At 44.8% G+C, this 27674-nt stretch overlaps 1 protein-coding gene across 3 annotated transcripts in view; it reads left to right on the top strand.

Annotated features, from left to right (window-relative positions):
- Positions 1 to 360: 360 nt before the first annotated feature.
- Positions 361 to 27674, top strand: part of LOC147610771 (phosphoinositide phospholipase C 2-like) — a 42911-nt gene continuing 15597 nt past the window's right edge. For all 3 annotated transcript variants that reach the window (XM_086785252.1, XM_086785250.1, XM_086785251.1), the window contains exons 1-7: positions 361 to 1313; positions 1457 to 1653; positions 1819 to 1954; positions 2214 to 2462; positions 2540 to 2793; positions 3063 to 3180; positions 3261 to 3422. In XM_086785252.1, the coding sequence (XP_086641378.1) occupies positions 999 to 1313; positions 1457 to 1653; positions 1819 to 1954; positions 2214 to 2462; positions 2540 to 2793; positions 3063 to 3180; positions 3261 to 3422 (1431 nt within the window). In that variant the 5' untranslated portion in view covers positions 361 to 998. The remainder of the gene's footprint in view (positions 1314 to 1456; positions 1654 to 1818; positions 1955 to 2213; positions 2463 to 2539; positions 2794 to 3062; positions 3181 to 3260; positions 3423 to 27674) is intronic.

A 27674-nucleotide genomic window follows, 5' to 3' on the forward strand; every position in this document is an offset into this window, starting at 1 on the left:
TGTTTCAATGATCACAATGAATTGTAGATTTTTACAACAAAATGCACTGCTTGAAGACGTGGAAAACATAGAACTAAATATGCAAGGATTACTATTAATGATAATTTTTAGGTGTATAAATAATTTACATGGTGATAACGACATATGTAGGGGATAAAAATATCAAGAAGAGATTCCATCCAAAACTCTTCAATTGACAATCATACAAAAAAGATATTCCAAGATCATTTTTGAAGTTTCTTCATTTTCAGCTAGGGAAAAATTGGAAGGCACTAAAGTATATTTTTTCCAAAGGCAAGCCAAATAGTCATAAGCGCACTATGGATTTCCTTTTTGCAAAGGGAGGCACAAAATAATCAAGGCCAACAAGCAATGATGATGGTATGCATGGAGCTAGGGTACTATGATTCTTGGAGGCCAGTCTTCCTTTGTTTGGGAAGATGAGAGATGGGATCTTTTATGTAAGGTTCTCAATTGCAATGTAAATGATCTAGAATAAGCTTTGGCCTAGGGCCTTTCTGAACTTTTTCGTAAAGATACTTCAATGATAATATTATATATATATTTATTTCCCAAGAAGAAAGAAAGAAAAATTAGGAGGGGTTCTATCAAAAGATCTAGTACTTTTCACTATTGAGTAACCCCAACAAAAAAAATTGTATGTGGCAGTTTATAAATAATTATGTTAAAAAAAGAAAAGAAAAGGGAGGGGATCTATGCAAAGGTTATTAGCACTATATTGACTCATGTTTGCAAAGGCGAGCAGCACCCACCAGAGAGAGCAGTACAGGAATAACGTGCCTATTAATCACCACAAAAGCTCCTAAGCCGTTGCGCACAGGCGAAGCAAACTCAGGATCCTTCCAAAGGCAGAGTTGGGTTTTTTAAAGGACGACTTCGGGTGCTCTTCAAGCCCAAACACCCTCCTCCAACTGCATTTGTTGTGGGCAGACAAGTGGGCGTTTGAGAAACTGAGCTGAGTCTGGTCTTTCCACACTATGCCCAGGTTCTCCCTCCATGGCTGCCTTCACCCCACACTGTCCATTGGTCCGCACAATGGTGCCCGGCCCCCTGCATCACCATCTGATGAGATCCATAAAATGTTTGAGACATACTCTTCCAATGGGGTCATGCATGTAACCCACTTCTGCAGGTTCCTGTCTGAAGTTCAGTATGAGGCCCATGTATCTGAGGCCCTTGCCATCAACATCATGGAAGCTCAACCGGGAGCTCTCCCAGGCCCTCAGTTAAATGAACAGCTCTTCTTCAGCTACCTCTTCGACACGCAGCACAACTTTGCCATCAATGGTCTTGTAAGTGTCTTGCAAATAGAGTTCTAGTTTGTGATAGATCTCTCAGTGTAGGTGTGGAGGTTAACAGGTGCATCAATATATTATCACCCTTAAATAGCCACAATTTTGCCTCTTGTTGTGAAGATTTTATGATTTATATCCAGATACATCATGACATGACTCTCCCATTGTCCCACTACTTCATCTTCACGGGTCACAACTCCTACCTAACCGGCAACCAATTGAGCAGTGCATGCAGTGAGAGGCCCATTGCTGAGGCACTTTTTAGAGGAGTCCGTGTAGTTGAACTCGACCTGTGGCCTAATTCGCAAGAAGACCAAGTTTCTGTCTTGCATGGAAGGTACTTTTCTTTTTTCCTTTGGCTTTACTCCATGGCATGTCTATAGTTACTCCTTTTTGTTTCACTTTATGGTATGCATAGTAAGGCCTGGACACAAATAAGAACCGTAGGATTGCTTTAGTCAAGAGTAGTCTTTGCTTATGCCCTCCATGCTATCTTTAACAGGACATTTACTTCTCCTGTGGACTTTAAGAAATGCCTAGCGGCCATAAAGGAAAGTGCGTTTTTTAAGTCCCAGTATCCTGTAGTTGTCACGTTGGAAGACCACTTGCCTCTGGATTTACAAGACAAAGCAGCCAAGGTATATGAGTTTAGAATTGTAATTCAGGGGCTTTATAGACATAAACCCTGCCCATAAAGAGGGGAGATCTCACCCGCACGCGGTGGGGATCTCCCCCTTCCAAGCCTTTCCTATCTGGTGGGCTGGGGACCTGTCTGTAAAGATCCTCAATTCATATGTTGCTCTGTTTGTGGTTGAATATATTTAATCTTTTTAGGAGATTTGGCCTTTTTTTTTTCAATATATATGCTGTTCAAATACATTGGTTGCTTCAACATAGGCAATTGTAGAAACATTTGGATCGGCCCTGTACTATCCACACCCCGCAGAGGAACTGAAGCAATTCCCTTCACCAGAGAGTCTGAAAGGAAGGATCCTGATCTCAACAAAACCACCCAAGGAGTATCTTGAGGCTGGCAGTACCAATAGTCCAAAGCGCATTGAACGAGAGGCGGCAGTCGAGGAGGCAAAAGAAGAAGAGAACTCAACTTGGAGGTCAGAAAGTCATGATTCATCTTCAGATGAAGAGGTAGGATGTTTTGTTTGCCGGTGAAAGCTCTCTTGATGATAAGGTGGCTGAGACCCATTAAATTGTATGATTTTCAGGATTCTCAGGATGTTGAAGCATCCACAGGAATTCATGAAGGGGAATGCACTGATGAGGCAAGTAAATCTCCAGAGCGACGGAACGGGAGTCTTGTGTCCCCAGAGTACAAGCGGATCATTGCAATACGTGCAGGAAAGCCAAAAGGAAAGTCGTTGATGGATGCTCTCAAAGTAGAGGAGAATGCAAAGAGAGTCAGCTTGAGTGAGCCTCAACTCGCCAAGATTGCAGCATCACATCCTTCTACCATTATTCAGTAAGATTATTTGTGTGATTGCCGTGCCATATTGTGGTTAAGGCCTTGAATTTACTATTCAAAACTTCTTTTTTTTTGGGAGGGGGTGGAGGGGTTATATATTATATATTCTAGTGTGTCTAGCAGGTGTAGGCTGGTGGGTATTGAACCGAGGTCCTTGCCTTGGGAGGGGGAACCCTTCACCACCAGGCTACACACACACACACACACACACACACACACACGGACTACTATTCAAACCTTATATATGTCTGTGTGGTTCTTTCCAGGTTCACTCGTAATAATTTTCTTAGGATTTATCCTAAAGGATTGCGCATTAACTCTTCAAACTACAATCCAGTCAAGGCTTGGTTATACGGAGCCCAAATGGTGGCAGTGAACATGCAGGTTAAATGCCTTTAGAAAATGCAGACTAATGAAAGAGAAGTTTGGAAGTGTCCCATCATCTGACTTATCTACTTGTGTAGGGTTATGGAAAACACTTGTGGGTAGCGCAAGGCTTTTTTAGAGCAAACGGTGGTTGCGGCTATGTGAGGAAACCAAGCTTTCTTATTTCGGAAAATTCTGGAACTTGTTTGGATATATTCAAGTTGAAGAATACAATGCTAGAAGTGAAGAAAAAGCTAAAGGTACTGATTATTCATTTGTTAAAATGTAAAGTAACATTAGGTTGATGTATGTGTCCTAATATTAGGGAGTCGGGACCCTTGGGGTGGAGGTGTTGTTAAAATATTGCATCTTTTCTTTTATGCTGTCGTGGAGCTGTCAGCCTATTTTCCTACAGCCGACTGCTTCATGTACTAGTATATAAGAGTTGCTCCCTTATTCATTCCAACATATCATTTCCTGCCCTATTTGCTGGCTCTTGTACTCTGTAAACTCAAGCTAATAAAGCTTAGTTCTTGCTTGCAATTTTTCTCTCTCTCTCTCATGTTCATTGCTTCCGCTTGTGCACATTCTTTCATGGTATCATTCGCCTAGGATATGGCTGCTACACAATGTGTTCCTCTACGTTTTCTGCTTCCCTAGATTCTCCAGGCTGTAGATCCTTCAAAACAGTGGCTGCGTTTCTCTATCTTAGCTGCGTTATTGCTCTACAAGCTCTCCAACTGCTGTCGGCCAGTCCCCAGGCTGCGTTTTGGCAAAGGGAGGAAGCATTCCTCTTGTGTTCTTTACGTCCCAACACTTGGTTTTCATCTATTGTTAGTACATGAGATTTGCAAGATTGGCTTCCGGGTGGAGTTTGAGGAGCAATCTGTTGCTCTACGGGACAAAGAAACAGGCCAGGTTGTATGGGAAGGCAGAGTGGAGAATGGTATCTACAAACTCTCAGCACTCTCTTCTTTGACAGGCACTCAGATTGGTGACTTGTGGCACTTCCGTTTTGGCCACTTGAATATGGATGTGCTGCGGCGGGCTTTCCGGGACCAGTTAGTGGATGGCTTGCTAGATGTTGGCAGTAGGTAGGGACACTGTAGTTCTTGCATTCGCGGTAAGCAGCACAGGGAATCTTTTCTGAAGCAGGCTTCTAGGCAAGCTTCGAAACCTTTGGAGTTGGTACACACTAACTTATGTGGTCCTATGTAGACCCCATTCTTGGGAGGTTCTTTGTACTTTATGTTGCTTATTGATGATTGTAGGAGATTCACATGGGTTTATTTCCTTTCCCAGAAGGACCAAGCCTTTGCTCGGTTCAAGGAGTGGCATGTTATGGTGGAGAAAGAGTCTGGATTGCAGACTTCGGGCTGACAAAGGAGGAGAGTTCTCTTCTAATGCGTTTGTGCGGTTTTGTGCGGAACATGGCATCAAGCGAGAGCTGGCCAATACAGGTTCGCCTTCAGAGAATGGAGTGGTTGAGCGAAAGAACCGGATTGTGATGGAGATGGCGAGGACAATGTTGGAGTATCGTGATCTTCCTCATCCATTTTGGGGAGAGGTTGTGGGGTTACGGTTGTCCATATCCTCAACCGATCTTTGACGACTTCAGTACCCAAGATGACTCCATTTGAGGCTTATTTTGGCAAGAAACTAGATGTCTCCCGTTTCCGTGTGTTTGGGAGTGATGCCTATGTTCACATTCCAAAGAAGCAGAGGGGGAAGCTTGACTCGAAGTCCCAGAAGCTTGTATTTGTGGGATATAACTCTCTTTCCAAAGGATACAGGTCGTATGACCTGGAGCGGAACAAGGTTGTTGTCAGCAGAGATGTTGTCTTTGATGAGCATGGTCCAGCTTCCACTGTTGATGAGCCGCCACCTCTTGGAGACCGAGATGAGTCTGAGGATGATTCCCAGTCTATTGTTCCAACTAGACAGCCTCAATCAGTTGTAGAGGTTGAGCCCGAGGCTGGAGATGAGCCCCAGCAGTAGCAGGAGGCTCCGTGTTCTGTTCGAGTACCAAGGTGGTTGTTAGACACCCTTCGGGAGTCGGGTGTTACGGAGCTTCCCTTCGAGTGAACCACCTCGAAGATTGCACAGAGTTCATGACAAAAGCCATTCAGCGGAGCTCTTACAGGTAAACTATGCTTTGATGTCTCGTATCATGCGGGACAAAGAGCCCACATCCGTGACAAAAGCCATTCGGCGGAGCTCTTATAGGTAAACTATGCTTTGATGTCTCGTATCATGCGGGACAAAGAGCCCACTTCCGTGAAAGAAGCTCTTTCTCAGGATACTTGGAGGAAAGCCATGCAAGTGGAAGTGGATGCCATAGAGAAGAATAAAACTTGGGAGTTGGTTCCGAGTGTGAGAAAGAAGAGATGAGAGAAGAGACAATGTACTCAAGAACTCATCAATGAACCACTAGCCAACTTGATTAGAAATGAACTACAATGCCTCATATATATAGGCACAAGATGAACGGATCTCTAGAAAAGTTCCTCTACCCTTTCCTCCACCCAAAAATGTGTAAATAGGAAAAAATGAAAATAAATGCTATAAATCCCAAAAATGCCTAGAGGCTAAAGAGTGTGCCACTAGTGTGACACCATCTGGAGATGACACCTATCCAACACCTCCTCTTCAGGTCCAGATGGGAGGACCAACGCCAACGCGCTGAAGAAGATAATCCAAGGTAGGTCGAGGAAGAGACTTAGTAAACAAATCAGCAACATTATCTTTTTTTGGACAATACTCAAGCTGAATGCGACCTTTAGAAATCCAATCACGAACAAAATGAAAATGAACATCAATGTGTTTGGATCGTCCTCGAATAACTGGATTTTTGGCTAAAGCAATAGCACTCTGTGAATATGAGTAGATGAGTGTCGGAGTAGATGAACATCCAAGGTGATTCAGAATTTGCTGAAGCCAAAGTGCTTTAGAAGTGGCATCAAGATATGACTTGAACTCCGCTTCTGTCGATGAAGAAGAAGTAATTCGCTGCTTTTGACATTTCCAAGAAACAAGTCCTTTACCAAGCATAAAACAATAGCCTGACATGGAACGCCTAGTATCAATACACCCTGCCCAATCAGAATCTGAGTAACCAATAAGTGTATCTCCACTTGCATAAGAAATGCCATACTCAAGAGTTCCATGAAGATATCGAAGAACCCTCAAAGCTGCCTGCCAATGAGATCGACGAGGCTGTGAAGAGAATTGGCTGAGAATACTCATAGCATAGGAGAGATCTGGCCGAGTGTTAACCAAATAAAGTAGAGAACCAATAAGTTGGCGATACTCTGTAGAATCAACCTCAGGGGAATCATCATCTTTGGATAATTTTGAATTAGGATCCATGGGACAAGTGAGTGATGCACAATCATGCATGCCATATTTCTCAAGCAACCTTAAAGTATACTTCTTTTGACAAAGAGAGATGCCAGAAGCAAATTGCCACACTTCTAAACCAAGAAAATAGTGTAGTCGTCCAAGATCAGTCATGGCAAATGATGTTGTGAGTTGAGTTTGAACCCATTTGAGTAGGTCCAAATTAGAGCCAGTGAGTGTCAAATCATCCACATAAAGCACAAGAATGCATATATCATCATCCACAATAAGCACATAAAGATTAGGATCTGCATGAGTCCTCTCAAAATGTAGAGAAAGGAGAAAACTGTCAATCTTCTGATACCAAGCTCGAGGAGCTTGCTTAAGACCATAAAGAGCTTTCTGTAATAAATACATATCATGTTTATGACCCTGTGCAATAAAACCTTCAGGTTGAGCCACATAAACTTCCTCCTCTAAATCTCCATTCAAGAAGGCAGATTTAACATCCATTTGATATATAGGCCAGGCATAGTGTGCAGCAAGAGCAAAAACAACACGAATAGTAGAATATCTGGCAGTAGCAGCAAAAGTTTCATCAAAGTCTTCACCTTCTTTTTGAGCATAATCTTTAGCAACAAGTCGTGCCTTGTACTTATCAAGAGTACTATCAGAATGAAACTTGACTTTGAAAATCCATTTAACACCAATGACCTTTTTATGTGAAGGTCGTGGAACTAACTGCCATGTGTTATTAGATTCAATAGAAGAAATCTCTGCTTGCATTGCTTCACACCAATGTGGTAAGGAAAGAGCTTCCTTAACCGTTTCAGGCTCAAACACATCACCAATATGAGACATCAAGGCAATATTTACTGAAGGGCATGTACGTAAGACACGTGTAGTAGATTGTTGAGCATATGAAAGTGATATACTTGAATCCTGAAGTAGAGAGCGAACCCATTTTGGAGGACCAGAAGTCCGTGTAGAATCCAATGAAGTAGTAGGTGTCGCAATCGAAATGGATGGAGGGGATGAAGTAGGAACTGATGGTGTAGATGAGGATGAGACTGTAGGGAATGAGAGAGGCTCAAGCTCAAGAGATGGAAATGGATCTGAGAGAGATGTAGAAGGTGGTAACTCATCAAGACCAAAAACATGCTCATCAAAGATGGCATCACGTGAAAGAACAATATCCTCACGAGAAGGATCCCAAAAACGGAACCCTTTGGAGTGAGAAGCATATCCTGTGAATATCATAGGTTTGGACTTAGCATCAAGAGTCCTCCTCTTAGAAGAAGGCACATGCACATGAGCAACACAACCAAAGACATGAAAATGAGAAACAGTAGACTTGTGGCCTGTGAAAGCCTCCTCTGGAGTCATGCCTTCCATTGCTTTCGTAAGAGAGCGATTGAGAAGATAAACTGAAGTAGCTATAGCCTCACTCCAAAAGGAGGAAGGTAGCTTCGCATGATGTAAGAGGGAGCGGGCCATTTCGTTCACCATTCTATTCTTTCTTTCAACCACACCAATCTGCTGAGGAGTGTAGGGTATGGTGGTTTGTCGTTGTATGCCCTTTGAAGCTAGAAAATTCTCAAATGCTGTAAACTCACCTCCATTGTCAGTCTTGAGAAAAGATACCTTTTGACTTGCTTGATTCTCCATTTGGGCAAGCCAACCTTGAAATGAGAAAGAGCATCAGACTTCTTAGGTAAGAAATAAACCCATGATTTGCGAGAGAAGTCATCCACAAGAAGCATATAATACTTGGATCCACCAAGCGATTGTACTTCCATAGGTCCTGCAAGATCAGCATGAATAAGCTCAAGTATGCGTGTGGCCTTATGAGTAGCCTCCTTTGGAAAAGAAGCCCGATGTTGCTTTCCTTGAGCACAAGAAGAACAAATGTGCTGGCGAGGTTTCTGAAGCTTTGGTAGACCTGAAACCATGTCATGTGAGACAAGATGTTGCAAAATAGCAAGAGGAACATGGCCAAATCGGAAATGCCATAGATCACTATCTTCATTAGAAACAAGTGCTTTAGGAGAAGCAAATAATTGATGAAGATGAGACTCATGTGGTGGCAACTGTGCTGTAAAAGAGCTTATATGATAAAGCCCAGCATTTTGATAACCATGTGCCACACAAGAAAGTGACTGTCTATCAATGATTTCAATCACTTCATCATCAAAGTAAACCCCAAGACCTTTAGAAGTAGCCTTAGAGATAGAAAATAAGTTGGCAGACATCTTAGGCACATGCAAAACATCATGTAAGATAACATCTCCAAAAGAAACATCACCAATATCAATCACAGGGAGAGACGAAGCATCACCAATGTGTACTGATGAAGAGATAGACTTATGGTTTTCCAATAAGGAAGAACTATTCGTCATGTGAGAGGTAGCACCATTGTCGGCCACCATTGTCGGCAATCCACTCATCCGCAGTATGCGTATCAAGATCTTTGATTACCACAAGTGATGTGTCACATGAAGAAGTAGAAGACATAGCAACATATGCAACCTTGGCGTTACCGTCTTCCTTCTTGTCTTTGTCTTTGTCGTGAGAAGATGTTGATGTAGAAGAACCCTTAGATTTGGATTCAAGTTCAGCTTTTACCTTCTTGGATGCCGCCTTCTTAGCAAAACAACGATCCTCCGTATGGCCACTACGACCACAGAAAGTGCACTCCTTGGAAGAATGCTTTGATTTGTCCTTGTCGCCTTTGGATGAAGAATCTTTAGCATTGGAATTAGAGCCTTTGCGTTGATCATTCCCCTTGCCTTTGCCTTTGCCCTTGCCTTGGGTTACAAAAGCCGAGTCCTTTTTGTTTTGCTTGCGAGTAAGGCACTTATCATCATGAAGAAGACGCATAGTCTCTTCAAAGGAAGGGAAAGGAACTCGAAGAAAGATGTTATCTTTGAACGATTCAAAAGAAGAAGGCAATTTACCAAGTAGCTTGTGGACCGGATTGCTTACCAATGTACCATACTCTTCAAGTTGCCGCTTGATTCGATTGAATTCTCCAAGCTTCTCCACTATGTTGTCGGATTCGGAGATAGAAAGCTTATCCAAATCTTCTTCCAACTTAGCCATCTTAACCGTTGAAAGTCTTCCATATTGCATTTGTATAGCGTGCCATAATTGTTGAGCCGTACTCCTTGTAGAAAGAAATTGAGACACAACCGATGTAGACATGCCATGCACAAGTAAAGCTTTGGCCGTGCATCCATATAGGTTTGATATTGAGAAGGCACCATATGAGGAGAAGTGATTATAGACCACACCCCGGCGCTTTCCAAAAGAAGTTGCATAAACAAGGACCAAGTGTGGTAGTTGTTTGGGGTAAGCTTTTGTGAATGGGAAAGACTTGGAAGGCTCAAAGATTGAGTGAATGGGTTAAAGGGCTGATATGATTAAGTGGGGAGAGGAGTAGTAGTGGAAGTAGTAGAAGGAGGAATCATAGTAGATGAAGTTGCCATAAAAGACATAGATGATGTAGGGGGATATACCATAGAGGGCATAGAAGTATGTGGATAGGAAGGCATAAAGGACAAAGAAGAAAGAGAGAAAGGATCCGTAGAAGGTAATGGATATGACGGAAAAGAGAAAGTAGAAGCACCTACCGAAGAAGGAATTGCACCAACTTCCATTGTAGTAGTTGCTGGTCCAACCGTTGTAGGAGATGTAGGATCCATAGTATCTTCAAGTTTGCCTTTGTCTTTTGGAGTAGAGGACTTCCGAGATCCTATAGGGAGAGGAGGGTGGGAAAACACAAGGGAAGAAGTGTCGTACCTCCAAAAACCGCAGCCAATAGATGGGCTGTCCACCAAGGAAGTATCTCCAAAATATGCACAAAGATAGTGCGAAAACGCAGCCACAAAACGCAGCTGATATATGAACCAATAGACTCCGTAGAAACCACCAAAAGAGGGCTGAGAATTTAGCCTTAGGTAGAAGGAGTATGGAGGAGTTGATTGTCCACAAAAATGCAAACACAAAGTGTAGCAAAGTGGAATTTTCAACCGGTAGAAAGGTGTAGAAAAGAGGATGAATATGTACCTCAAAACACCATGAAGAGGGCTGAAGTTGATGAAGACACAAGGACTCGGGTTAAAGTGCTTTAAAAACACACTTGTAGAGGATGGTAAGGGGCTGGTTTGAAGCCTTTTGCATCATTAAATGAGTGCAAGGATGATGAGTAAGAGCTTCTGCAAAAAATGCAAGCAGAAATTCTGCATGCAAGCAGTCTGCGAAGAATAACTCAGAAACGGTGAGGAATTTGCGAAAACTTTCTTCTGCAAAGTTGTAGACCACGATGATTCCAGTAGGTCCCGCGGGCACAATCCTCAAAAACGCATTCGTTTAGCAGAAAATCAAAAAATGAAAAACGCCATTGAAAGCGGGGTTGTTGAAAAGGACTAGAGGTAGAGAGGAAGAAGGATTAGGAGGCTCTATGTGCGCCACCACCTTGCTCTGATACCATGTGAGAAAGAAGAGATCAGAGAAGAGACAATGTACTCAAGAACGGTGTTTAGCATGTGAGTTGAACCCATGAGCCAAAAAGTGGCAAGAATGATGTGAAATTATGAAATTTCCACCCTTCACTAGCCAACTTGATTAGAAATGAACTACAATGCCTCATATATATAGGCACAAGATGAACGGATCTCTAGAAAAGTTCCTCTACCCTTTCCTCCACCCAAAAATGTGTAAATAGGAAAAAATGGAAATGAATGCTATAAATCCCAAAAATGCCTAGAGGCTAAAGAGTGTGCCACTAGCGTGACACCATCTGGAGATGACACCTATCCAACACCGAGGCCGTCAAAACGGTCAGTCATTGGTGTCAAGTGGGTCTTTAAGACCAAGTATGCGTCTGATGGGTCGGTGGACAAGCACAAAGCCAGACTTGTGGCTAAGGGTTATGCTCAACGTGTCACGATTGTGACTTAGTTCATTATACAGTCTCCTTATGATTACAGATACTGAAGTGACATGATTACAGAGGACCCCTACACTTGGATGGTCACGACTATTCACTCGAGACATGCCTCTTCATCAAGAGCCACAATCCTTCATCGACTGGACACATCCCTTAGCCTAAAAGTTGTACCCTTTCGTCTAAGGTCATGTCCTTTCATCAAAGGACATGCCTCTTCAAATGTGTCTCTTCATCTCCTATATAAGAGACCCATTGTACTCAGTTTAATAACAACAAGTCAATTCAATCTTGTCTCAAGTGTTCTCCTGAAGGTTCTTGTTCTAAGTTAATTACTTGAGTAGTAATTAGTACACAATATGCAGGATTAATAACATAATCCTCACAGTGGTATCAGAGCAAATTTTTTCCTACCCGTGGGTTGTGAAGCCCTCACCCTCTCCGCGGCACTCCCTCGTCCACCCCTCTTCTCGGTGTTGCATGGAGGCGGAGGACAGATCTGCCCGCGCCCTCGGCGGTCCCGTGAACGCGCCTCGCGCACCCGGAGTCACCGCCCTCGCGCCTCGTACCTAGACAGGTCCTTGCTGCCCTTTGGCCTTCGTGCCTGGCCGCCTTGCAGGCTAGTTCCACCCCTGGCGGTACACCTACGGGCGCTCACTTAATGTCCTGGAAGGTTCGACGTGGCAGTGTAGGTAGTGCCCTGTCCCGCGTGGCGTGTGGAAGTGCTCAAATTAGTCCCCTCCATGTTCCTTTTACCCTCTCGGAGCCTCTCCAAGTGATGCATCCCTTCGAAAGGACACATCTTTTAAAACATGCCCTTTCACATTAAAACGGCATGTTTTATAAAAGAAAAAAAGTGACCTTGGACTTTTTTTAAAAAAAACTTGACCATTGGGCGCCCTCTCCTCTTCAAAAAAAAACGAAAAAAAATAAAAATAAAATTTCAGCCCCCCTCTTTGACGCGCGAGCATATCAGCCTCCTTTCCGCGCGCACGAAATCAGCCCCCTTCCCCCGTTTGGGTGCGCCTCATCAAGGACCAAGCCCCCCCCTCTCTTCGCCTCTGCCAGCGTGAGCCCTTGCTTGCTGGAAGCAGCTGCCGGTCGTGAGCCTAGTTGATACATGCAGGCTGCCGACCAAGCGCCTCATCGCCGATTCGCCACCTTTTCGCTTTGCTGACGGCGCCCCTACGAAGCGGCGCACCCCTTGCTGGCCGTCACCTTACACCTAAACTAAGGCTTATACTTAAGCCTCTATACACGTGGCTTCCACCAGCCACGTGAGCAGCCGGCAGCCAGCACCCAACGGCCACCCGCCAGCGAAGGGCAAGGAAACCAGCCGCCGACCAGGGCACATTTTTTTTTAAAAAAAAGGGAGAACCCAACGGCCAGCCCCCGACCAGCGAATGTTTAAAAAAAAAAAAAACCAACAGGCGTGCGCTAATGTGAACCGGCACCCCCCCTTTCCGTTGGCGATTCGGCAACCAGACCCCCCAGGATGCAGCCCTCTTCATGTACGCCTCTCTTGTCTCCGGCAATGGCTTTCTTGGCATGCATTTTGACTACCTTTCACACGTCTCCGGCTACCTTGTCTATTTCCAAGGTTTCTTTGGCGCTTATGCTCGTGGTAGCACATGTTCCATTGAATGGTTCTTACTAGCGCAATCAAAATGAAGACATTTCAACTACTCTTGAAGCCTTCTTTGGCAACCTGTTCGTCACACTTGATCCATGGTGAGCCAAAGCCTTCTCAAGCTCCCGGCAAGCAACTTCTCGGCGTACAACACCCACAACAGGTTTCGTGTCCTCATCAGCACAATTCTGTAGAGACCACCAGACATGAAATACCTTTGTTCGAGCCTCTGCATGCTCATCGCAAACATTCTCAACATTACAACAGTTATGAGAAAGATCCATCTTTGAATCACTATCAGCAGAAGCCAAAGCAGCAATATGAAGCTTTCAGAAGATCTCCCCTTGAAGAGTCATCAATCTCTTCGAAGTGGGCTCACATAGTGGCACATATTTCCGACCCTAGTCGAGTACTCGGTCGTGAATGCCGCAACGCTGGACAAGTTCCCCCTTGCGAGCCATGCCATGCTCCTCCTACTCTGGAAGCCTTAATACCCGCTGAAAAAGCTGAAGATTCAAGAGGTTCTGGTTCATGTGTGGCATCCCAAATGCGCACAACTTCTTTGGCTGTGGTCCAGGCAAAAACAAAAGCCTTGTCACCGCCCCTGCAGAATGAAGTCTTTGTCTCTTACACAATAACCGATGCAGTTGCAATGGTGAATGAAGATTCTTCAAGTTTGAAGGCTCCAGTTCTTACCTTGAATGGTACAAAGGATAATTCTCATATAGACTCTTGCAGTATGACTTCAGTCATTGCACATGACTCTTTGGACAATACTTGTCCTAGTCTCGATGCACTATCTTTGCATATGAAAGAGCCTTTAAACAATACCTCTTCTTCATCTACGACAACCCTTGAAGACATCCGTGTTCCAGACAAGCCAATGGAATCCCTTTCAGATTTCCAAATGATGGTCACTAACCAAATGCAAAGTTTGGTGACACAATCCTTGATATTGGAGATTCAAGACAGTTTGCTCATGGTTTCTCTAAAGGCAGATGAAGATTCAGTCTTTTCTTGGACAAAGCTCGAAGTTACCAATGATGTTAACAAAAGAGTTCCAGATATGATTCTCATACTTTCGGTAAAGATGAGACAAGTTGCAGATGCAGTTAATATTCAGTTTGGTATATGCAAGATTGTTATGGTCAACAATAATGCCATGACATGGGATCTAGCAGCTAGAGCTTTGGATGCAGAAGCAATTCAATCATTTCCCTTCTTCCAGAGTCTCAACAACTACCCCTGGGTTTTATTTTAAATGGGAGGGAATGTCACGATTGTGACTTAGTTCATTATACAGTCTCCTTATGATTATAGATACTGAAGTGACATGATTACAGAGGACCCCTACACTTGGATGGTCACGACTGTTCACTCAAGAGACATGCCTCTTCATCAAGAGCCACAATCCTTCATCGACTGGACACATCCCTTAGCCTAAAAGTTGTACCCTTTCGTCTAAGGTCATGTCCTTTCATCAAAGGACATGCCTCTTCAAATGTGTCTCTTCATCTCCTATATAAGAGACCCATTGTACTCAGTTTAATAACAACAAGTCAATTCAATCTTGTCTCAAGTGTTCTCCTGAAGGTTCTTGTTCTAAGTTAATTACTTGAGCAGTAATTAGTACACAATATGCAGGATTAATAACATAATCCTCACACAACGGCCTGGCATCGACTATGAGGATACCTTTGCACCGAGAGCGAGGATGACCACGATTCGCACTGTTCTTGCCCTTGTCTCTTCTCAGTGGTGGCCCGCATATCAGATGGATGTAAAATCCGCGTTTCTTAATGGTGACTCGCAGGAGGAGGTGTATGTTGAGCAGCCTCCAGGCTTTGAGGTTCCAGGGTCAAAGGGGATGGTTTACATGTTGGATGGAAGCTCAAGATGGAACACACGGGAGAGGAAAGATATGTAATGATAATGATGGAATGAGTGTCACAGAATGAAGTGATGTGACACGAGATACAAAGATAAGGTACAACCCTAGGACTAGGTGTACCAGGAGTCGTAAGTGTCCAACCCAATAAATGACTTAGGTAGACTAACTGCCATAAAATGGCCAAAAGACTAAAAACTACTAGTCTAACTCACCTACAAGGCATACCAAGGTTAAGTGGTCAACAAACCCCCCTCCATGGTATGGTAGAAGTATCCTGGAAACGTCTCAGAGCTACCTGGAAACTAGATCATGGTTGCACATGTTCATCCATAATGGATATAGTGACCTATGAATGTACAAGGCTAGGCAGAATCAAGTAACAAATGGAACCAAGTGAAGAGCCCGCTGAAAAGACTCAAACTTGCGCCTCGGTAAAGCTTTGGTAAAGATATTTGCCAAGTTGTCTTCAGTCGGAATGTAAGACAACTGTATATCACCTACTGACAGCCTCTCTCGAACATAGTGATAATGGACCTCAATGTGCTTAGTGCAGGCATGGAACATTGGGTTACGTGCAACAGCTAAAGCACTCTGATTGTCAGTGTAGATGATGGTAGGAGAAGCTTGACTCACATCAAGGCCGTGTACTCGGCCTCACAACTAGAAGTAGCAACTGTAGGCTGCTTTTTGCTGAACCATGATATGCATGAAGTCCCAAGCAGGAAACAATTGCCACTGTGAGACACTCTCATGTCAGAACAACCAGCCCAGTCACTATCTGTAAAAGCATGCATGGTAAGTGAAATATCAGCCCTGTAGAAAAGGCCTAAATGCTGAGTGCCTTTCAAGTAGCGAAAGACACGCTTCAGTGCCTGCCAATGCTGTGTACTGGGACTATGCATGACTTTGCTCAATTGAGATACTGCATACTGCAAATCAGGCCTAGTATGGCACAAATATATCAAACATCCAACAGCCTTCTGATAGAGTGTAACATCAAAGGCATTAGTGTCATCATTCAACGAGAAATGGAAGCCAGCCTAGTAGATACCGGCTTACAATCCTCCAAATCAAACCTCTAAAGGAGCTGTCCAACATATTTGGATTGGCTCATCATGATGCCCCCCTTAACATGTGCAAACTGGATGATGCCCAAGTAGTAGTGTAGAAGACCCAGATCTGACATCTCAAAGGTCTTTTTCAAATCAGCCTTAAAGGCTGCAATATGCTCAACATCTGGCCCAATTAACAGCATGTCATCAACATATAAAATCAGAATTAATAAATCTGCCCCACATTTCCGGATGTAGAGAGTACTCTCTGTGGAATTGTTCTGAAAGCCAAGGCTGAGAAGATGTGCATGAATTTTAGCATACCAAGCCCTGGGTGCCTGCGTCAAACCATAAAGGGCTTTACGCAGCCGGCATACCTTATTTTCAGAACCCTTCAAATCCAGGAGGCTGAGTAACATACACCTCCTCAAGTAAATCACCATGCAGGAAGGCTGTCTTAATGTCCAATTGATGCACCTGCCAATGATGATGGGCTGCAATGGCCAAGACACACCCGATAGTAGTGATGCGGGAAGTAGGAGCAAAAGTCTCCTCAAAATCAATCCCCTGCTGCTGAGCATATCCCTTGGCAACAAGGTGGGCTTTGTAATAGTCAACATTGCCATCAGTCCTCCTTTTGAGTTTATAGACCCATCTTGTTCCTAAGCCCGTTTGCCAGGAGGCAAAGCACATAATTCCCAGGTGCCATTCTTGTGAATAGAGTCCAAGTCAGACTGCATAGCATCCATCCAATCTGGGCTATCAAAGGCATCCTTATGACACAGTGGCTCCTCATTGCAGGCAGTGGCAACCAAAGCAACATTAGTATCCACCAAGTGTCCCTGCATGTGACGGTGAGCTAACCTTGTGCGGGCAGGTAAGGGTTCAGCCTGTTTGCTGTCCCTTAAAGTGTCAATCAGCCTTCTCGGGACTGCTCTTTCTCTGTGTATAACAGTCCTTTCACGGTCCACTACATCATCTGTGTCAACCTGAGCATCAGGGAACATATCAGGCTGCAAATCAGCAGGTACTGTGGGCTGTACAGCAGGTGGATGGGACGGAATTGAAGGCTGAGGGTGAGTCACAATAGACTCAAGAGATTCAGGAGCATTTCTAAACAAGGGCAGCAATGAATCAAAGACATATGCCACTCCAACAGTGGGCTGTTTGCGACAGTCCAGCAAAGGCATTACTTTATTCTCATCAAAGATAACATCTCGACTGACAAGAATCTTTCCAGTGCTTGGTTGGTATAATCTGTAACCTTTACTTTCAGAATTGTACCCAAGAAAGATGCACTTCACTGCCTTGTCTGCAAGCTTGTGTCGAAGCTGAGGTGGTACATGTGCATATGCAAGAGAACCAAAGACCCGCATGTGAGAGATAGTAGGCTTCCAACCTGTCCAGGCCTCAACATGCACCTAGAGTCTAGACATCTCCATTAATGTCCGGTTCTTCCGTTCTGCAACCCCATTCTGTTGTGGAGTTTAAGGAATAGTACACTGATGCATAATGCCTTGGGATGCCAAAAAATCAGCAAATTCATGAGACATATACTCACGCCCCCTGTCTGTCCACAGGGTGACCAGCTTGTGCCCACTTTCATTTTCAATAAGTGCAAGCACCTGCTTGAAGTTTGTGAAGACCTGTGACTTGGTCTTCAATGCACATACCCATGTAAAGCGGGTGAAGTCATCCACAAAGGTGACAAAATAGTAAAATCCTCCAAGAGACTTCATTGGCCCACATACATCACTGTGAAGTAAATGCAATTTCTTGGGAGTACCAAGTATCCCATCTTTTGGAAAAGAAGGTGTGTGCATCTTTCCAAGAAGGCATCCCTCACAAACATGCTTCTTTGGCATATGCATCTAAGGAGGATCAATTACCATCTCCTGTGAATGAAGTTTGACACGACTGCCATAATTGAGGTGTCCTAACCTCTCATGCCACAAGTGGGTGTCATCAAGAGCTGAAGCATCTACCATGTGAGCCTGTGTGACAACCTGTCTATCAAAGAGATCAAGGGTATACAAACCCCTCATCAATGTCCCAGAAATGACAATGGTACTACCATGCCTGCAATCATAAACTACACAACGGTAGCCATCAAAAGTAACTCTATATCCAGCAAGAGCAATGGATGAAGTAGAGATAAGATTCTTTTTGATTCCTGGAACATACAAAACATCCCGAAGAGTGACAGGATCACCAGAAACAGATGTAAGCTCAACTTGCCCAATACCTCTCACAGTATATGAGGAATCATTGGCACATGTGACAGTGCCCCCCGTAGGTGCATCCCACAAGGAAATAAACAACCTTTTGCATGAGGTTATGTGCTTTGAAGCACCACTGTCAAAATACCAAGTACTAGTAGAATCAGAAACTGACAGGCATGAGTCATCAAGAGAAGGATTATAGTGGCATGTAAGAACAAAGGCCCAATCATTGTGAGCAATATTGGCTGATTCAGCCTTGTCCTTTGTAGTAGATGCATTTGTAACTGCAAGATCAGCTTCCCTCTTTTTCTTTTAAGAAGCAATCCACTTCCAACGCTCTGAAATGTCATGGCCTGGCTCTCTGCAATAATTACACCTCTTTTTCTTCTTGCCATTTAGACTCAGATGAAGTACCTGCATTGCCCTTTGACTGATTTTTACCCTTTCCAGCCTTGCTTGCCTCTATGAGGTGCTGTAAATGCCTGATCTGCATTCAATGAAGCATTCCGGTTATACCGGCTTTGCTCCTCCTGCAAAAGCAAAGTGACCAGCTGGTCAAAAGTGTAATGATTGGGGTTTCCATTAGCCACCAATCGAAGAGTAGTAGCAAACCCTTGATATAGTTCAGGCAGCCCATCCAATGTGGTGGACACAAGTTGATTATTAGGCACAAATTCATCAATGTTTGCCAATTGTTCTTTGTAATCCTTGACTTTAGTCAAATAGGCATCCATGGATTCACCATCTTCCATATGCACACCATCAAGTTGCTTCCTCAAGTAGGCAACTCTGGCCTCATTTCTCATCTGATAGAGAGAAGCTAACTTATCCCATGCATCCTTAGCAGTCTGGCAAGACCTAATTTGCGGAATTATCCCCCTCTTCGCTGACAAGGCAACCAAAGCATGTGCCCGGGCATCTTTGGCATCCCACCTAATCTGATCAGGTGTAGGAGGAGGCACAACAACAGTGCTAGAAGATGAAGAATCTGAAAGAATGGGTACTATGCTGAGATACCCACTCAGAAATGCTGCAAGAACTGTACAACACTGTATATGGACAACAAGCATAAAGGAGAAAAGAAGATCACTGGTGAATATCACCAGAAAAGGTAGTACATCATGTGGAGCGGCATGAGGGAGGTCCCCTAGATGTTGCCTACCATTGCACAAGCTGAAAAGTGAGATGATATGAGGGAAAAGGGAGCCAGCCCTTTTATACTACCTTAGTATGTCGGTCGGCCAGCTCAGCTATAGCAGGCGGACATCATGGTTGTAGCAAAAATGCTATAAAGTTACTAAAAAATACCAAAAAATGGTAGAAAAAATACTGAATAATCTCTGCTAAGATGTGCCAATGCAGGGCTTCATATGGAGCTAGATACAAGCATGAATATGCATGGGAAAGTCCATCTGGGGATGAAATAATTTCCAACACCTCCTCTTCAGCGCTAGATGGGTGGACCAGGTCCGATACGTTGCAAAAAATCCTCCAAAGAGTTTGAAGGAACAACCTCATTATAAAAGGCACAAATCTCGTGAAGATATGGTACATCTGAATATCGAGGTGGTCTCCGGAAGAAGCCATGAGAAGATCGAGAAGATATCGAAGACGAAACAAGAGGATTAATTTGGAGAGAGAAGCCCTTAGGAGATGGAACCATAGATGGCTTCGAAAAATGTGGTACCTCCTTTGCATCTGCAACAAGTATCGAGACCGAAGTAGAATCCTCCTTTGAAGAAGAAGGAAATGAAACAACCACACTGGAACAAACTGATCATCAGTGATAGTTGAATTTGCCAGGTTCGAAGTAGGAACAGGCTCCAAGATAGTGGAAGATGCCTCCTCTGAAACATAAGAAGGAGAAGCAACTGCCAGGAGTGAAGCCGCCAAAGTAGGAAGCTCCAGAATATGTGAGGATATCTCAACAAAATCATCCACCTGCTTTGTAGAAGAACCATTTATCCTCCTCTGAAAGAGAGGAGAGAAAATCTGCAATAATATCATCAGCATGGAACAGCACAAGAGAAGGAAGATACTCATCCAAAGGGATGAGAGGGGAAGAGAAGAGAATCCCCAAGAGGGGAGAATGGTGATCTCCAGAAGCCATCACCTCCAAGAGCCCAAGCTTCCTTTAGAAAGACTAGAAGAGAGGGTGGGTGAGAGGGAACGAGAAAGAGAAGAGAATAGAATGACTCTCCAGTGGTAAAGGTTGTAAAGCAGCTCTGTAGGAAGAAAAACGCAGTACTTGAGGTAGTCTCGCAGCTCCACAGTAAAATGCAGGTTACTGATGAAGAAACGCAGCAGTAAACAGCTTCTATATGCTGTAAACAGGTCAACAGCAGCATGGGAATAGAAAACGCAGGTCCCTGTACAATGTACATGTTTCCCGCTCTGATACCATGAAAGAATGGGTACTATGTTGAGATACCCACTCAGAAATGCTGCAAGAACTGTACAACACTGTATATGGACAGCAAGCATAAAGGAGAAAAGAAGATCACTGCTGAATATCACCAGAAAAGGTAGTACATCATGTGGAGCAGCATGAGGGAGGTCCCGTAGATGCTGCCTATCACTGCAGAAGCTGAAAAGTGAGATGATCTGAGGGAAAAGGGAGCCAGCCCTTTTATACTACCTTAGTATGCTGGTCGGCCAGCTGTAGGCCGACAGCATTGCCTAGCAAAAATGCTATAAAGTGCCTACAAAATACCAAAAAATGGTAGAAAAAATGCTGAATAATCTCTGCTAAGATGTGCCAATGCAGGGCTTCATATGGAGCCAGATACAAGCATGAATATGCATGGGAAAGTCCATCTGGGGATGAAATAATTTCCAACAAAATCAATTGCATTCCCGCCTCCAATAGTAGCTGCAGGTACTGGAGGAGCAGCAGATGGAGGTCTAACCTCGATACCTGCAACAGTACTCCACAGATTCTTTGCAACAAGTACATGTCACATCATGTAAGACCACATGGGGTAGTTGGTCCCACAGTTGCATAGAAACGCGTTTCATACAGGTTCGAAACGTACGAAACGTTTCGAAACGTTTCGTCCTGTATGAAACGCGTTTTTTTCATCATCCAATTTTTTTTTTTTTTGTGTGTGTGTGTGTGTGTGTGTGTGTGTGTGTGTGTGTGTGTGTGTGTACAATGTAGAGACGGATTGCATTGAGAGTTCTCTCCCAGGATTGCAGTTCAGGGCCTTGTGAGAGAAACTGGAGTACATGGGCTCTTTTTCACACGAAAAAGAGAAATAGACTCTCCTCAGCACAATTGGAGAGGCTTGTCTTTTGTCATTGCAATCTCTGATTGCTAGAACAAAAGGGTCATCCCATTGAGCCTCGCCAAGTGAATCCAGATAAGATTGATATCATGAAGTGCAAGGAGATTCCCGACATTCCTCAGGAGGAGAGAGACATCTATTCTATGCTCTATGAGGAGATCATGGCTCCGGCTCGCACTACACGATCTTCTCGAGAGGCTAGTACTAGTGGTGCACCTGCACCTCTAGAGGATGAGGCATTTGAGGACTCGGCTACCGGCAGTGACCTTGAGAGTGAGGCTGCAAAGGCAGAAGATGCAGATGAGGATGAGCATGAGGATGCAGATGAGGATGCAGATAGTAGCTAGCAGCTGCTGCCAGTATCATTTTAGTTTGAACTGTGGACATGCTATTTATTTTGATCTTGGATTTTGAGTCATGACTCATCACCCACGTGGTGATCCTTTTGATTTCTGTTTAGTCATCAGTGATCACCCACGTGATTTGTGATATCATCATATCTTACATGCATTTTGTTTTTATTGAAATGAATTCAATGTGGTCTCTTATAAGTTATGTCAACAGTTTTTTCTTTTCTATATTTCAAGTAAAAAATATACATGTTTTTTCTATTTTGTATGAAACCTTTTTTGTACCCGTTTCTTACCTTTTATGAAACGTTTCAAAACGTATGAAACCCGTTTCATACCTGCCGTTTCTGAAACGCCTGGCAACTATGGTTGGTCCCATCAAGCTTATCCTCTGATCCAAGCATGGAAAACAGATCACGATCATTCCCAGCCATTGCAACAAGGCAAATGCACAAATCCACAAAATAGAAGCCCAAATGTCACTGCCCATGCCTCAAGGCTATCACTGCATAAACCATTGCTCCGAGGACTGAAATCTGCCCCCTGAATCTGATTGTACCTGAAATGACGAATCTCCAAGGCACGAGGGCCAAATGCAAGCAAAAGCCCCAAATTTTCAAGGGGCAAATGTGCCAAAGCAAGGGGAAAAGTCAAATAGATAGCTTACCAAGTGAAATTCAGACTGAATGTGCAGAAATTCTCAGTCAACCAGTTGACCAGCCCACCGGAAAGTCAAATTTGGTCAAAGACTCCAAAAAAACAGCATGTACCAAATCTGTACCAGCAGATCTATGACTGTACCAGCAAGCACAATAGCAGTACCAGCAAAACCACATCAAACAGTAGCTGTTTTGACCAAAACCGGGATCGAGCAGGAACAGGCCAGATATGGAAGCAAAAGCTGGGTGACCAGTTCTGGAACAAAAACCAGTCAAGAAAGTGGCTGAAACTCCAAAACCGGAAGTGGTTTTGGAAAAACAGCAGACTTTGAAGTGGTTTTTGCACTAGAGTGAGACGCCCTGTTCCATAGACCAAGAACATGCAAAAAAATTTCCTGTTTGCCAAAACTGGTGTTGTGCACAAGAAGCGGTTTTCCGATGCAGCAGGTGGTTTTGACAGTAAACAGGCGGTTTTGGCCCAAACAAAGGCTGAATCAGCTGGAATGGAGTCTCCCAAGGCTGGGGCAGCAGGAGGGAAGAAGGGCGACCTGATCTGAAGTGATTTCCTGCGATAAAAATCCTTGCAGGGGCTGAAAACTCCAGAAAATGGCGATGGAAAGCCTCTAGGAGTGGTCAACCAGCAAGAGAGAGGTGCGGGGGGGCAGATCCGGGGCAAGTGGAGGTGTGGGAACTTGCTTTGATACCACTGTTGGGTGGAAGGTCAAGATGGAACACACGGGAGAGGAAAGATATGTAATGATAATGATGGAATGAGTGTCACAGAATGAAGTGATGTGACACGAGACACAAAGATAAGGTACAACCCTAGGACTAGGTGTACTAGGAGTCCTAAGTGTCCAACCCAATAAATGACTTAGGTGGACTAACTGTCCTAACTGCCATAAAATGGCCAAAAGACTAAAAACTACTAGTCTAACTAGCCTACAAGGCATACCAAGGTCAAGTGGTCAACATTATAGGTTGTAGAAGGTCTTGTATGGTCTTAAGCAGGCTCCCAGGGCTTGGAATCAGAATATTGATTCCTTCTTTGTACGGATTGGATTTCAGAGATCAGTTGGAGATCCTAACTTGTATCTCTTTCGGGAACGCGGTTTGGTCACGTTGATTATCCTTTATGTGGATGATCTCATTCTTACTGGCGGTCATGTGGAGCACATAGCAGTGACAAAGGCTGCCTTCTCAAAGGAGTTTGAGATGACCAACTTAGGCTTACTCTACTTCTTCTTGGGATTGGAGATTTGGCAGACCCAGAGGGGGTTCTTTGTCTCTCAGCAGCGGTATGTTCATGAGTTGCTTGAGGCCTTTGGGATGGAGAATTGCAAGCCTATCACTTTACCGATGGACCCGAACACTAAGCTTACAAGTGAATGATCCTTGTGAGCCGGTTGATGCCTCTCTGTATCGGAAGCTTGTTGGATCATTGATTTGGTTGTTGAACACCAGATTGGACTTGAGCTTTCCTGTGGGACTGTTGAGCTCATTCATGCAGACGCCTTTGAAGACTCATTGGGACACAGGATTGTGGATCTTGCGGTATTTGCAGGGTACGAAGGATCTTGGACTCTTCTATGATACTAGAGGGGGGACGACGGATGGAGTCTGACTCCAAGGCTAGAGTGACTCAGATTGGGGAGGAGATCCAGATACGAGAAGATCTACATTAGGCTATGGTTTTACTCTCGGCTTAGGAGCTATTTCATGGAGTAGCAAGAGAGAGCCAACAATTGCCTTGTTGTCTACAGAGGCAGAGCACTAGGTTGCTTGTGGTGTTGCTTGCGAGGTTGTGTGGCTGCGGAGGTTGCTTGGCGAGATTGGGTTTCCACAGAAGGAGTCCACGGTTATCCAGTGCGATAACCAGAGCTGTATCGCTATTCTTGGAACCTGCTCTTCCATGCCCGGACCAAGCACATAGAGATACAATATCACTTTGTTCGTGAGAAGATTTTGGTTGGTGATATCTTGCTTGTTTATTGTTCGACGGAGGACAATGCAGCGGACCTCTTCAAGAAGTCTCTACCTTTGGCTATGCTCTGTAACACTCCAGTTCATTGGGGTTGGTTCCACATCCAGGAGCTAAGAGGGGGTGTTAGTAGTCATCTCTTGTGTGTACATTACACACCAGGGCCATTGTTGTGGGTGTGCCCGCCTATTTAGGTGTTTCTCCATTTCTCCATATTTTTCCATGTATTTTTTCCACTTTTTTGGGTCGTGGGGGGTTGTCATGTGCTGGTCGACTCTATCTGCTGCTGCTGGCCGACTGGACGTGTTGCTACCCGACTTCATTCAGTGCTGGCCGACTGTGTTTTATCTGGCCGACTGGTGTTTTTTTTGGTCGTGAGCAGTTGGGGCTGCTGTCGGCTTGTTTTGGGCTGGCCGACCAGAAGCCTAGGTCCATATATATAGATGGCCCTTCCCCCCACACCTTTTGTATTGTGTATCGGATCTATTGTATTAGCAGACTTTATACAGTTTCTCTCTCTCTCTCTCTCTCTCTCTCTCTCTCTCTCTCTATTCTACGTTTTGCTCTCTATAGCAGTTGTCTTTCATTTTCACTGTGCATTTTGACACCAGGAAGGCCCATGCCTTGCTCACTAGCCTTTGGAGGGGCTGGGCAGGCTATCGGCCAGCTCAAGTGACTTGGCCAGGCAGCTGACAGTCCCTAGGGGCCTTGCCCAGCCAAGCGGCCAAGCCTGGAGGCTACCCATGCAGTCTGCGCAGGTCCGCCTGGCAGTCAAAATCTTGTGCAAGGTGGCCAATCATAGCATGGTGTGAAAACAATGGAATAAAAAGGCATTTTATTGCATATGACCTGGTCGTGGGCTTTTCTAAACTGGCCGACCCCTTTTCAGTCAACCAACCAGTCCCTTTTAGGGGTGTAAATACCCAGACCAAAATTCAATCTCCTTATCTCCTCCCTCTCCTTTTGTTTCCCATATCCCGATAGTAGATCCTCTACCGAATGACCCTTTTGATGGGTCATGACCACAGTCGAGGTTGACCCTCGAGTTGTAGATGCGAGCAATGGAGATTCGATTGATAGAAGACCGTGCGGTAGCATCCCGTGTTGCTGCACAAGACGACGCTAGGCGACGCGTGGAGCACGAAAGATTCCTTGCGGCTTTAGACACAAGAGCGACACCAGTGGCTTCTTGGAGTCATTCTCCCGAGAGGATGAACTTCAGTGAGTATAATGGTAAACTCGATTCCACAACCCTTTATTCCTGGTTGCATCAATTTGAAGCTTATTTTGTTGCAGTTAGAAAGAATGATACTGTTAGAGTGATCTTGGCCAGTTGGTATATGGAAGGTGAGGCCATTCCTTGGTGGACCCAATGGGCTCATGCTGCCCACACCAGATTAGGTATGGTGGCTTATGTCTGGGACGAGTTTGTCCTCGATCTTAAGTGGGAGTTTCTACCGCCCCATTACCTTGACTCTCGAAGATGAGTTTAGGGAGGCGCGTCAAAACGTGTAACTAGTTCTACAGTTTGCCAATAAGATTTCAAACTTATGTTTGCAATTGGAGTTCCTTTATGGCCTTGACACGCAAATCCAATGGGAACTGTGCATGTTTAGGCCAACCACCTTCGAGCATGCACTCTTGCTTGCGGAGAGTGCTAAAATGAAGTACAATGGCAGAAAGCCCAAGACTTCCTAGCCTTCCACTCCCAAGGCAACTGCCGCGAGGGGAAAAGGCCAGAACTAGACGGGGTCGTCCAAAGGAATAGAGCACAGGAGCATCTGGCTCCAAGAACTAGACGAACGCGCCCAAGATTACTCCAGACCAGAAAGCTCAGGTAGGCAAGACCGGTGAGAAACTGAGTGTTGAGGAGATAGCTCAGTACAAGGAGGGTAGGTGTTTCTTTTGTCACACGAAAGGGTACACTTCTAAGGATTGACCAAAGAAGACTACCACTCCATTGTTGGGGTAAAGGCATTATGCCCACCCTTATAGTGTGTACTAGCCCATAAGTTTTATAGTACATAGTACACTTAGTACTTTTAATGTACCAAGTGCACTATGTGTACTAGAGCAAATATACATGTGATAGGGGAGTCACACACTCATACTGTGAGTTGACTTATCCCCACATGTCTCTCTCTCTCTCTCTCCCTTCTTCTTCTCTGTGTATGTCTCCCACATGAAACCTTAACTCTCTCCCTTCAATTGGTATCAGAGCCTACTATTTTTCGTGTCCGTGTCCACCTGTGAAGGCGCCCTGTCTTGAAACTCGGCTTGCTCTTCTGTGTGTTTTTTGCTACTCGCCCCCTCTCCCCCTCGTGTCTTGCGCAGAGCCCTGGTTGTGGGAACCCTAGCTTTTCAGCACTGCACCTGTTCGCAGGAGTCTAGACAAGGTGCAGTTATGGCGGAGAAGGGAACCCTTCAGACGAACGCGGATTCCAACGCTTCATTTACAAGGCACAGCACTGCGACACCTGAGTGCGCAGCAGCAACGTGGTGAGGCCGGAGGAGTGCGGAGTGGAGGGGTTGGGGCTGGTGACCCACCAGCGTGCCGTAAGCCTTTGGACCCGACGTCTTCTGCACCTGTGGAGGTCCCGTCGCCCACTACCTTTCCTGCTCGCAGCAGCAGGTGAGGCGCCTAGAGCGAACCTCCGCCAGCCTCCGTCGCCGTCCGGCGCCGTTGCCCTTGTCACAACGTTTGTGGCTGTTGCTCTTTGCCACCTATTCGTCGGGCACCTTCGACGCTTGTCATGCCATTCTGCTCGTCCGCCAGTTCATGTGCGTGCATGTGCGCCATCTGCCCTGCTCGACGCTTCGCCATCCCGCCACCACAGTAGACATCGCCAATTGCCCAGCTACATTGCATTGTCGTCTGCCCTCTCAATACCTGCGCAGCAGCAGCAGCACACGAGTCAGCAAATACGACGCACCCCCTTTCCTGCAACAGAAATCAAAAATTGTCTGAGGTATTCGCTTCAAATTTTTTTTGGGATTTGCATGTCCATTATCATCAATTGAGCAGGTACAGGTCCTAATGGCTCAGATTTGAGCACAATTGGCAACAATTGGGTGACATTGGTCACATTCCGGGTCACTTTGCAGGAAACTGGGTGTCAACATTTGGGGCTTTTGATGTAATTGTGCCATTGG

Source organism: Cibotium barometz, chromosome 48 (assembly GCF_041138505.1).
Source record: "Cibotium barometz isolate CiBa-2024 chromosome 48, ASM4113850v1, whole genome shotgun sequence".
In the NCBI taxonomy this organism is placed as follows: Eukaryota; Viridiplantae; Streptophyta; class Polypodiopsida; order Cyatheales; family Cibotiaceae; genus Cibotium; species Cibotium barometz.